The sequence below is a fragment of the Anopheles cruzii genome, chromosome 2 (assembly GCF_943734635.1).
Source record: "Anopheles cruzii chromosome 2, idAnoCruzAS_RS32_06, whole genome shotgun sequence".
Classification (NCBI taxonomy): domain Eukaryota; kingdom Metazoa; phylum Arthropoda; class Insecta; order Diptera; family Culicidae; genus Anopheles; species Anopheles cruzii.
The window spans coordinates 21,986,448-21,999,829 of record NC_069144.1 but is presented as its reverse complement, the minus strand read 5'-3'; the positions used below and the strand labels follow the sequence as shown (position 1 = coordinate 21,999,829).

General features: G+C 46.7%; 1 protein-coding gene across 1 annotated transcript; it reads right to left on the bottom strand.

The window, feature by feature from the left end:
- Positions 1–913: 913 nt before the first annotated feature.
- Positions 914–7,460, bottom strand: LOC128269396 (uncharacterized). The gene is made up of 4 exons (XM_053006846.1): positions 7,340–7,460; positions 6,256–6,855; positions 5,599–5,788; positions 914–5,535 (listed from the first exon to the last, which is right to left on the bottom strand). The coding sequence occupies exons 1-4, from the start codon at positions 7,458–7,460 to the stop codon at positions 2,868–2,870; spliced, it is 3,579 nt and encodes a 1,192-aa protein (XP_052862806.1). The 3' UTR covers positions 914–2,867.
- Positions 7,461–13,382: the final 5,922 nt, after the last annotated feature.

Here is a 13,382-nt window from a genome sequence, read left to right as displayed (position 1 = left end):
TCGGTCAAGCACGAGATTTATTTCGATAGCGTTATACCATCGACTGCATCCTTTTATGCCCTGAACATTGCCCGTAGCCTTCAAAATACGCACATTTGGGGCACAAACAAAACATACAATTGAAACAAAGGATCTACATAACAATACGAATTAATTAGGTACCATCAAAATTACAAAATTATTCTTAATGATTCAGAACATAATTTTTGTAGTTGAAATTGTGAAATCTTAATTATTCCCGAGAATTAACCCACTTTAAACAAGAAACACACTGACAATTAGTGGCTCTTGATACATTGCTGCCTCATTTTTCCGTTATTTCAAATTTCAAGCATTCGATGCTGCGTACAGAGGCATCTGACGTTCGGAGAACACACCAACTTGCAATAAATTCCTAGTCAAGTATCAAATCATGCTCTTAGAACTGCTACACCACATCATTTTCCTCAATAGATGACTCTTTTCACACTAAAAATTTTGAAATTCAAAATGAAATGAATCTCAAAATGAATCTTACACATTAATACGAGGATCAATAAAAATTATTCGTTTTTTATCATACTAGAACGCGTGTATTACGCGACTAGAACCGAACAGACTTGGTGTTTCACTTACTCCGCTCACAGTACTCGCAGTAACAGCGCAGTTCCCTCTTTTTGTTGCCGCTGACACCACTGGCAAGCTAGGAGGTCCTTCCTTCGTGGGGGGTCTGCTTTCAAGGGGTGTCCGAAGCGACATGTTGAAAATAAAATAAATAAAATGTTGAATTCAATCAAAACACATGCAAAGGAAACAAAAACGTACAAAAAAGACCGTAGATTCTTCCTAAAACCAAATATGTCCATGACTAAAGGAAATGAAAAGCATGAAAGAAAAGCATTCACCAAATCATACACAATTGAAATGTGTCCTGAACACTCACACACACAATCGCGTGTCTTTATTAGTCGAGACTCTAATATCTGAGAAAACAATTCGTTACAAGTTTTGGTTTTATACATTTTCTCATGGAAGTTTCGTCACCGAATATTGTTCAAACTGTTGTTAGTAATAGGTTCTAGAAAATTAAATATCTTTTCATAATTTATTTGACAAACGTCGTTTAACGCTGGATGCCATCTCATGGATCGCCTTCTCGTTCCTTCCTAACGAAGCGCATTTTCTTCACAATATGCAGAGGGGGGCTCCGTAGAATAAATATATCGAACTTTCGGTACTACCTTTCTCTGTATATTGAATTTCTTTCTGTTCCGTCCTGACTACGCATTTACGGACACACTGGCCTCCTTGCTTTGGAGCAGATTATTGGAGCCGATCAGTTGCTCACACATACCACCACACACCTTACTGTGCTAATTTTGTCAACTTGCTGAAAACCGCTTCAAAAGTTTTCCTCAAGAGAAGTACTGTTAAAAAACCAAAAAAGCTCATTTTAAAAACGAAAAGAATCGAATGTTAACATCGGCCACCGTTGTAAGCAGGGCACGCTAGCTTACCACATTACTTAACAAGCTCATGTAACGGTTACCACATTTTGAAACGTGACGCGTATCCTACAAAACGATTAAATAAAAAAACGTTCAAAAGATTACATATGTAACGTAACAAGTTATGTCTATATATTCTTAGCATCTTCCTGCTGTGGCCGATTTTGGTATTGATCCGTTTGATTAAAAGCTATGTCATGCTCCATGCTGATGCTGCAGAACGACCTAATACCGGCGAATTTCTGGGAGGCCTTGAATTTTCGAACCAAAGCAACAACGGAAAACATCGGCTTTTCGTTCATTCGTCATCCGCAACATGCTTCTGAAACCTGGTCTTTAGCCGCAGCAAATTGCACGCTGGAAAAACTTTTGCTCTTTGTAGGTTACCTTGCTTTTGGGTGTAGGCTTCATGTTGCACTTTTAAGCAAACGGTTGCATGGTTAAAAAACAACCTTCAATTACGACGGAACCAACCAATCTTACTTGAGCAGTGCTGATATGAGTACAACACGCTTGCAATACTCTTACTGGCCTTTAAAACTATTTAATGAAACTATGTTTTAAAAACGAAAGATTTATCAGAGACGCAGCAAGTAATGCTCATTACGTGCAGCGAGAACGTGCGAGTGTAAAAAACCTATGCGTTGAAAAACAATGAAATGTCCAAGGCGGACGTAACATGCAGCTTGTGTCAGGGGGAAAAGAGTCATTCTTTATAGTTAGAAGCACAACGACCGCGTACGTGTGGTAAAAAGCTAATGTCGACGAAGTTAAATCTGTGTTTCTTCCAACTATCAAAAAAGAACTACGGATAGAAATCGAAAACGAAGCCGCCCGAGACACCACGCGAAACACCGCCTGTGCACTGTCTGCATCCCTGCATCACTCTCTTCTGGTCTGCGGAATACTGAAGCAACAAAGCCAGTGCAGTACACTAAAATCTCAACAGATTGACCAAAAGTAAACGCCTCCACGGACACGCGCACCCTCTATCGAACACTTGAACATCAATAGCAAAAAACCACACATTTGATTGAATGAATATGTCCATATTCACCGTGGATATGACCTACAATATATCACAATTTCACTGACTTCTCTACTATGCTAAGCTACATCAACAGCCAATATAATCTTTGTGTTCCTGTATCTTTCGTATTTCTCTTGTGTGTGTGTTTTTTTCACTTGTTTGTTGTTTGGTTTGCTTTTATCTTCCAATTTGGTTTGCTTACGCCTCTCTGAAACATTGTCCGTCACACACAAGTTGGTAGAACAAGAACAGTTTGTGTAAGTTTGTGTCGTTTGCTTGTGTTTCTCTTGGAAAGAACTAAAACTTGCGATGAAAACGTGGTGATGTAGATGGTAAATGTCTTACAGCTCCTAAATGTTGTACTCCTGACAGCATTTCGAGCAATAGAAGTTGGTATTGATGCTACCGTAGAACTTGCACCCTTCGGTACGGCAAAGTTGATTCTTGCCGTAGTGGCTGCTGTTTACAACAATTGGTGTCTGTTGGAGGCCGCCGTTGTTGCCACCACCGCCGCCGCCGCTACCACCAAGGGAAGATGACGATGAGGAGGAAGAAAATGGTTGTACCGATCTGGAAGCTTCAATAGCACTGGACGAGACGCCACTGCCGGCGTAAGACGGATGCGGTGGTTTCCCGATGTCAATGCCTGATGACTGAGCACCGCTGCCCGTCGAAACGGGAGGAAGATTGACCACACACTTTGCCGTCGTTTGCCGATTGTATGCCAGATTGGTGTTGCTACTGTTGTTGGTTCCGCCGGGCGAGTAAATGGAAGCTACCATTCCGCTCGAAGCGGCAGCCATGGCACCGGAACCAATGGGTGGTTTGGCACAATTAGTGTACTCGGGTGCTGCAAACTGCTGCACATTATCGGGTCCCCACCGATAGGAAGCTCGTGGCTGGCTGGCCTGGTGTTGCGAATGTTGTGCCGGTACCTGGCTTTCAACGCCACCAACACCGACAACGTGGTGATGATGGTGATGGTGGTGGTGAGGAGGTGGCTGACTACTTGGCAGCACGGAACCGCTCGACTCCGACGGGGGTGCTACCAGCACTGCTTGACCGTAGGAGACTTGCTGCTGTCCACCTACCGACGATGCGTGCAGCGCTTCGTTCGGTCGCGTGTCATTGTAGAAAGTGGACCGTGACAGATAGAGCGTTTGATCGAGATCGTTCAGTCGCCTCGCCGACGGGAGCCTCTGTATCCGGTCGTGGGCTTCCATGTCGGCTTCCGCATAGAACCGCGATTTGCCCGTCCCATAGCGAGGGGTGTAATCGGGCGAGTAAAGATTGCTTCCGCCACTGTTGCAGTGCGACTCCCGCTTGCACTGCGTCTCGTAACATTCTAGGCACATGTAACTGGTGGCTGCCGTGCCATATTTGAGACAGTTGGCATTGATACAGTTCACCATGTCTCCTCCATCGACTTCCGACACGCCACCAACACCAACACCACCACCGTCTCCGCATCCGATGCCATCATCATCCTGCTCGTGATGATGCACCTGACTCCCTGCCTCGGCCACATACTTGGTCATCCGCTCCAATTCCTTGCGTTCGCGCGTCTTTTCCGCCTCCAGGTAGCGTTCCTGCGCGCACTCGAGATAATTCTTGATCATTTCCTCCTGGTACTCGTGCCGGCGGGACTTCAGCTGCGCACAGAGAATGCGAAACCGAGGGTAGCACTCTCCACGGCCGCCGCTTTTGTCGTGGAGGTGTGCCTTCTTGCTGCCACCGCTGCCACTATTCTTGCTGCCGATGCGCGTTATCGAGCCAATGTTTTTGCGAAGCTTCCGGCTCATCGACTTGCCAATACTACCGAACTGCTTCGCCACGCTCTGCAGCTGCTTGGCGGCCTTACTTTTGCCCCCGGCATCTTTGCCACTACCAGCACCACCGGGTGGCAGCGATTGGTTGGAGGCCGTCATCGACGAAACGGTGGTCGATGTCGTTGTTGCCGCCGTACTGGCGGTCGCAGTGCCCGGCCCGATGGTCCCAACGATGGTGTTGTTATTGTAATGCTCATCCGCGGCGAATCCGAGCTCCCCTTCGCCCAGTTTCTTTTCGTACTCATCGTCCGAATAGTCGTCGTAGTAGATCTCATCGTCCGGACTCTCGATGCCGGTGGCGTGCACAATGTCGAGATACTCCTTCAGCAGCGCTATGTGCTCGCGGTCGGTTAGCGTCCAATTGCCGTCACTGCCGTCGTACTCGCGCCAGTTAAAGTCTGTACCGGGATCAATACAAAACTGTATCGGCAGCAGTTGGTTCGACGCGTCCACCAGTGGTATCAAAGCCGGGGGACTATCGTTCGGTGCTTCCATGGCCACGAGCGCCGAAAAGTGTGCCATATCGTACGCCAGCAGCAACGGCGCCCGGTGACACTCGTTCGACGGCACCTCGAACGGCAAATACACCCCCCCGAACGGTATCGGGGAAAACGCTTCACCATTGATGTCCCGCAGAAACACGTCCGACACTACGATGATGGTACGTCGCAGAATGTGCGCCAGCGCAAGCACATGGATCTCTTCCAGGCTCTCGTACGTGGCGTTCTCATCGTCCGGTCCGGTCACGTTCGAGCCGAGGGCGTCGAAGCTTTTCTCGATCAGCAACGATCGCCGCCGTGACGGGCCGGTGCTTTTCGAATTGCGCCTCGGCTCGGGCGACGCAATCGCCACAATTTCTTCCCACTCCTTGGCCCACTCACTCTCGCAAAACACAAAGCCCGCCTGCCGGTTGACGCGCGTCTGCTGGAACCGCCACCGACGGTACAGCGCGTCCCGGAACTCTTCCTTCGACAGAATATCGTGCAGCGTGCGGCGCAACGTTAGCCGCCGGTCATGGAAGCCCCACATGGCGAGGGACGCTGCATGGAGCAAACAGTTGCCATCGCCCGTCGTCGCCAGGGGCCACAGCTTCCGGCAGGCACCGGATTCGTACCACCAGTTCAGCCGATTCGTTGCTTCCAGCGAGTTCAGCGTCGAGCTTTCAATAAGATCCTTTTCGAGGAATTTCCTAAAATCGAAAAAACGCTTCGGTTACTGCGGAGCACAAACATCCCCGCGATATGATGCTTACCGAAAATCATCCGTATACTTTGTCAGGTCCGGCAGCGTGAACGTGTAGTCCGGGGTGTCGATAAAGTTTAGATTTTTGTCGTTCTGTTCGTGGATGTGCGCGTGGAAATCCATTTCAAACTCTTGCCTCGCTCGGAATACGAGTGTCACATTTTCGGTCGCGCGGGAGATTCCTCGTTCCAGCTTCTTACCTATACGCCCGCGTTCGAGTGGTTCAAGTGGTAAAACGAAAGAATTAATAATACCTTGCGTTAGGGTGAAGCAAAACAAAAAATCCGATTGCAACTCGTCATATTCAAACTCAAGAGCAGATGCCCGGCCGTGCAGTGAAACAGATTGAGCGGTGACACGGCCAAGTGACAGGCTTTAGATAACAAAATCATTTAGGTATTGATAATCAGTTATTACTGATAGCTCTGCAACTCTGATAGTGAATTTAATTATAAAAAATTAATTCTTACGACAAAGTGTAAACAAAGAGAAGGTAGCTTCGGGCCGAATGAAACTTGAAGAACAGGAAACAAAACACTAATTGGCCATTTTCCACTATTGAACGCCGAAGCCGAACAGAAATTGGGAACTAATGCTTATTGTGGGTTAAAAACAGAGCGAACAGGCATAGGCAGATGATAATGGGAGTTAGTTTCCTCAAACATACAATCGAAAATGTCAACCGAATCGGCTTTGGTTAGCATCGGTTTCAGTTGCGAGGCCGACGGTCGAGTGGCGTGGGACGCAGGATTGATACAGCCGCCTCCGTTACTGCACCGTTCGGAAGTGTCATTTCCCGCCAGCGACCCTGCTGCAGCAATGCCGTAGTGCGGATGATATTGATGTTGACGGTGCGGATTAACGGCTGCCCCACCCAGCGAGGCTGTCGAGGATTTCACCGTCGTTGGTGGTGTTTGAACATGCAAAATTGCACTACTATTGCTACTGGTACTGCTGCTGTTACTGCCACCACAAACCACACCGTTTCTGATTACACCGCCGCTCGGAGCACCGTTCGGATATTGATGGTACGGTTGCTGCTGGTGGTGATGGTGGTGCAGTTGTTGCTGGTGGCGCTGATTACTGAACACTGGCGCGGAAGATGTGGCGCTCGGCAGCGACGAAATGATGGATCCACCCGTCGACGAGCAGGATACGGTGGATCCGTGCAAATGAGACGATGATGACGGTGGTGCGGATGATCGTGCATTCATCAAACCATCATTTTCGTTTTTTTTATTGTTAAAATATTCATTTGTTGACGTATCTGCCATGTGGGTCGTTTATGTTTGTGTCAACGGTTTATGCAATGGTCGGGTAGAGTCACGAAGTGCGGCGGGTATTCGCCGGATATCGTTGCATCATAGCACATGGAAATAGAATGGGTAAATAAAAGAAAACCAAGATTCAGCATTTTAAAGAGCAATCGAATATGGAATTGGAAACAAAAATTTGCTTATTGGAGGACAATTTTTTTCAATTTTCGATAAACATTGGATCTCTCAAATAAAACGGTCGCGACAGTGCGATCGATGCCTATAATCAAAATATTTTACAACGAAAAAAGCCGAAAAAGGTTTTCTGTGAATCTTGAAAGTGTTTTTACACCTTTTTGTCGCATTCGTCTATTCTCACACTATCAACTTTTGGCTGATAAAGGGAACAATGCCTCGAAATGGTAGCTTTTAGTTGAACCGCAAGCGACTTCAGGAGAATAGTTTGCAAAATATAACGGAGGGAAGGATAAATACCATTGTAATCTATTAAAGCCTTCTTCAGATCCCATTCCCAAGATTTCAGACAGCTGACTGCGTCCTGCGTATTGGCTCCGGTGTGGGTGATGAATTCTGTCACTAAATGAGTGGTCTCCATGCTCGCTGCTCCAATTGTTTGCCTTTTATCTTATTTCGGGCATCAACCCGATTAACTCCGCAGTTGATGCAACTGCAACGTCCGTGGCTAGTTCTATGGCCTCCGTGTTCTCCGGCGCAATCGATACGCAATGCGTCGCCACTCGAGCGGATCATCGACCGTGAATATGTTATGTTTCTCGTGAAATTATGGTTCACCGTTTGGACACTATCTATTATTAGCAGTCTTGCCAGCAGTTCATTTAGCTTCACTGTGCTATCCTCTTCGTCCACTTCGTAATTGTTCTGTTATTGAGCTTGATCTCTTTATCTTATGCCACTATGATGGTGTCAGTCGAATATATCTGCAGGAGGATGTGTTTTCGGGATGTGCCAATCAAATTGTATCGTCTGTGTTTTGGGTTTTCTTTTAGTTTGTACCTCAATCCGCCACACTCTTTGGCTTCTCAACATTCGATGATCGTGTTTCGTGACGAAAACATGAGGGAACTAGTGTGTGACTGCAACTGGTTGTGTTGTGGTGGACGACGGGAAAGTTTTTTATCAGCATGAAATGGGAGCTTGAAAAGAAATGAAGAAAGGATGGCCCGAGATTAGTAACACACTATTAATCCATCACCGTGTAACAGGTAGCCACTGCACTGTGTTATGTTTTCAAACAAAAAAGAACGAAAAAGCAACTGTTGACGCCTCTATCCAGCTCCGAAATTATGGTGACATGCTCGGCTAGGTTTAGTTCCGTGCCTAGTGACATCAACAGCATTATGATCATACCATGAGGAACCACGGATAGTGGAATTTAGAAAACGTGCTTCGTGTTATGTACTTGCAGTGCGTAAAGTTGTATTTGAAAAGTGATTTAACCGTTTCCGAGCGTTTTCCCAAAGCGATGTTCCCTCCCGACGGATATTTCGTGGCCGTTACATGCTCCGGATATAAAGTTCCGACACCAGAAACCGAATAAAAATTTCACACACATCGATTGTTTGCCCGCCGGTGGTCCAAATCAGTGCTCGTCCAGCGTGTCGCTGTGACCAAGGCTATCGAAGATACACTACGGAATCCTCAACAATAATTCAGTCAATCTCAAGTAATCGAAAGGGTTTCGATCGAAAAAAATCTTCAAAATAAGTGGATGGAAATTAATCAATCAATGGAAATGGAAAATCAACAAAGTCAATTCATTTCAAAAACATTTATGTAGTGCTATAACTATATTGCTCAATAAGTAACCCTCGTAACCCTACGATCGTCGAGCTGGCATCGTAGGGTTAAGATTCGTATTAGGAAGGCCGCCTGGCCTCAGCGCGTAGGAGCGCTACCGTCACATGCTAATCATTATTCCACCACTGCGCGGTTCATGGCAGCGCAGGGGCATCATAAACATCCATATCCGATGGGAACAGATTTCTCATTCGATTCCGTCCGATGAATCACATTGTCTGACGATCCGCGGCTCGTGATCGGCAACAACGCACACATCAAAAGCACATCATGCTGGTGATCGATGAGAGTTATGATACACACGTTTGAGCGAGAGGCAAATGAATTGCTTTCAACCATCCATTTTATATCTTCATTTCCTCCGCAGGGTCCTACCCTGGAAGCGGTGATTAGATATGGCTCGGGTCGAAGAAGGAATCATATTCGCGACGATTTTCTGCTCGTTGCTCCAGTCGACACCGTTCGGATGACATCATGAGTCTGCTAACCGTGATCATAAGCCGTTGTTTTATTGTGTGTTCGTGCAATCTATATATATAAAAGAGTACCGCGTTATTGTTATTCCCTTTATAACTCAAGAACGGCTGAACCGATTTGGCTGAAAATTGGTGTGGAGGTAGCTTAGATCCAAGGGCCCCAGATAGGATACTTTTTATAATCCGATCGCGTCACAATGAAGCCACAATACGCACAATGTGTTTTTTTTTTCATATACTGCAACGGGACAGACAGAGCGAACAACAGAAAACAACTGTTGGCTTCTCTTTCTCACTAATGCAGCGTTCACTAGCTCACTAATGACGTATATAATCGAGATGTTTGGCGCATGTTGCGAGATGTTTTGGAGGGGCAATGATTTTACTGTCCTGAAATTTCCGCCAAACACTGCCAGTAATTCCAAGATCAGCTGACGAAATGAAGTGCTTCTCTTCTTATTGGACAACGACCGCTGAACGGTTTTAGCCTGCACCAACCAGCGACAATGTTAATCTCTGATACTCTTTTTAAACGTTCGTTTTTACGGGCCGGGTTGTTAGTCCCGCGCCAACCCCCCTGGAACGCCGGAATCGGGAATCGAACCCATGGCCAGCTGCGATACAGGGACGAGCGTTACCGACTGCTCCTATCACCGGGGGCCCATTGCCTCTGGGGCGAAACAGAGTTCGCCGGGCCTGCTAGTGGTTTATAAAACCGTTAATTTATGCTGGCATTTTTAATGTTAATCACCCGCCGAACTAACATCATCCGGACACTTGAACACTGCCAACAACGATCACAAAACTCGAATTCTAATAACGATGCCAAATGCCGGGCAAATCATTCATGCACTATTCTCATCAATGCCTCCTTGCTCAGCCGACCGGAATGGCATTGAGCCGCGTTCGATTCATCGCTGCGTAGCCATCCGCCAGTTAATGTGTCAACTGACCCTTAACAGAAGCTATTCTTCGTTTATCGGTTGGTTACTAACAAACCGCCGCCACGGGCCTAGCGCCATTGTTGGCTCCGGCACTGACTTGTTGCAGTGAGCCGTGAGTCACGATATCTAGGCTACCCTTCCGTTTTTCGAACATTTCGAGGTTGTACAGATATTGTTTCATCATGATTCATGGCTTGCCTTGGTGCGTGTACTGTTTGTGCATTGTTCGGGCAGAAGATAAGCCACCATGCAGCACCCAAAACGGAGATCGATTCGCACGTAAAACACGGGAAACGCATTAACTTGGGCGAGTTTATGTTGCTTACTTTGTACTTATGCAACGGGCCGCCCTATTGCAAATAACTACTTCCTGCATACGCGCGCCCCTTTTTTTCGCACAGGTGCGGCTTCTACGACGGGTGTGCGCCTTTATCAGATAACTTATTTCGTGTGACCGATTGGTCGTACAAACCCGTTCCCATCCCGGCAGCTGGCCGGCAGATTTCATTCAAACTCACAGTTTCACTAACACGGCCGTGATTTTGATTGTGAACGGTGCGGCGAAATTCTCAAAACGATTCCACAATGATTCCCGCGGTGTAATGCTCGGTATTTCACCATATTTTCATACTACACGAAGCCGAGTGGAGCTCGAGTAGTCACATCTGTCTTGCGCTCCTAACCGTCTCTCTGTTCTATGCCAACCGATCCCGAAATAAGTATTTTTCCAAAAATAAACCACGATCACTCTCGACGGGGGCATCTAACAGGGGTGCGCGCGCGGTCCTCCCACACCCCCTTCCTCGAGCAACGCATGCCATGCTGTTATTTCGAGAATGCCAGAACCCCGAGAATTCTCTAACGCTGTCATACGTCATAGCCTGCTATCAGGTTACAAGGAGATGGCCGGCTGAAGAACGGAAGTGACTAGGCGGAAGGACCGTTAGGATGTATTGCACACCGAACACATGTTACTCCGTATAGTATGCATCGTGAACGGGAACGTGTGCGCGTAGTATGCCGAATTCCGTGTTTGTTGGCACTGCCGGTGCATCCCCATTCAAAGGAGAAAGGATTATGACGCGCGTGTGTGTGTGTGCGAGAATGCACTAACACGCCAGAGGAGAAAGAGTCAGCAACAGTTTTCTGCCCGTGCGCACTGCTGGTGTGCTCCGCCGAGTGCATAACGCGAGACGTTAAATGTCAATGAATGCGTGCAGCGTAAAACCGCAAATATCAACGCAACAAACCAAACACGGCGCCGTTCGCTACTAGCACAAGGTCGCGATGGCGAGCGCGAAGAGGGCGAAACTCAACTTCACGAGTCCAACAAACCATACTGGAGCTGGATTTGAATTGCAAACATCTAAAACAACGTATCGAAAAGTTTCAACCAAACCATGGTTTGCCCCGTGTCCTTAATTCGAGCTCCATCCTTTTGCTCCTCAAGGTAATCTCGACGTACACACCGGTGCACATTAGTCATGCACTCACACGCGCACAAGCACGCACACTCGATAGCTTTGTGGAGCGAGGAAACCGATTTTCAACTTTCTTACAATTAGTGTACTACGTTAAAGGCGCAGAATGGGATATTTAAACTTGCCAAACAGTGGCCACACACACACACTACACTTACATTTTCTTTTCTCACAGCAAACTCAACCACCAACAATGATGCCCATCCGTGTTTGGGACACAAATGTTTTTACTTTGCTGCTTTGCCGATGTTATTGCTTCGTATCCGACACAGCAAGCCGTGCATGTATTGTGTGTGACAGCAGCAGAAAAAAACACAATGTTTTCAAGGACTTTCGATGAAGGGGTGATGCACACTGCGATGGGCGGAAGTTACGCGTTTAATTGGTATTCACCCTATCGTATTACTGGTAAACATTGCGTACAGGAATGCCACTGCACTGTATATATCCCCGCGACAGGTTGTCACGACCGTTTTCACTTCAGCGAAACCGGACAGTACATGCCCGGAAACCCATTGCCTCTTGCCTTCTCGTATTGCGCGTTTCGCTTCCTTCGAATGGTCACTGCCCGGTCACACACCGCGCTCGGGGTCGAACGGGTTCGGATTCACGGGTTCGGATTCACGGGTTCATCGGGTTCTCTCGATTCTTTAGAATATTGCCAAAACAGAGCGGTTTGCAGAAACCTTATCAAACTCACTTCTCAATATCGGCACGATCAACTAGCACTATAAACTTTTACTTCAACAACAACTCTCACTTGATTCTTTGACTGCGTGCTGTACTCGTTCGACAATGAAGGACCAGGTTGTAGGAATTATATAGCACGCGAACCGTTTTTTCTTTCACTACCTATCCGAACGAATGTTGAGACAAAACAGTATGCGTAGCAAATCATCAATAGCAAAGCAATGTCAGAGCCCTTCGGAAACGGTAGACCCCAGTCCTACAAAAAAGGGAAGGGAAAGAAGAAGAAGATTCACCCCTGTGGAAACGTGAAACAAGTTAGTTTCCCACACACACTTTTTTCAATAAGTTATCGCTGATCATCATCATGTTAAACACGGTGAGAAACTATTCGGCTCATACCAATTCACCAAAATCAGTTGCTTACCAGTGTGGATTTGTTTTGTTAGGAATAATTGTGGCACAACAAAATTATTATTGATTTCCTTATCCGTTAGTTGCGCAGCTTTTGAATTTAACTAGCCACCCTGTGTTCGCGGTTGTCAAAGTTTGACATTACATTAACGCGATGGGATTTTTGAAACTGCAAACTGTTCGTAACAATCTTTTGCATTCGTTGCTGCGTGCTCCGTTTTGGGGTTGGAGTTTCGTGTTTTTTTTTAATCTTGAGCTTTTGTACAGCGTGATCTTGTTCTCCATCGTACCGATATTCTGCTTGTTCTGTTGCAGCACACCTTTGATGGAAGCATTTTTCGTGCGGCTACATTATCGCTAGCTAAATCGTACTCCATACGATCGGTATTCGCCAGATGATGCTCTCGGTAATCTCTTTACCTTGCTGGTACAGTTGGTTTGCCTTACGGCGGCCGGGTGTGAGATCAACGTCGATCTTTATTGGCGTCGGTCGCGGTATCAGCACGTCCGTCGTCATTTCACCAAATTTCATCACCTGTACCGTCTCGTACCATCCCCTGTACCTTCCAACCGCAGATTAACGCACACGATCATCCGCACCTGGCCCTCGCCATCGAAGTAGTTTTTGCATGGCAGTTAAATTTACAATCCAATGAGTGTCTCCATAAATCAACCCATACTTTTGTATCGAAGTTTC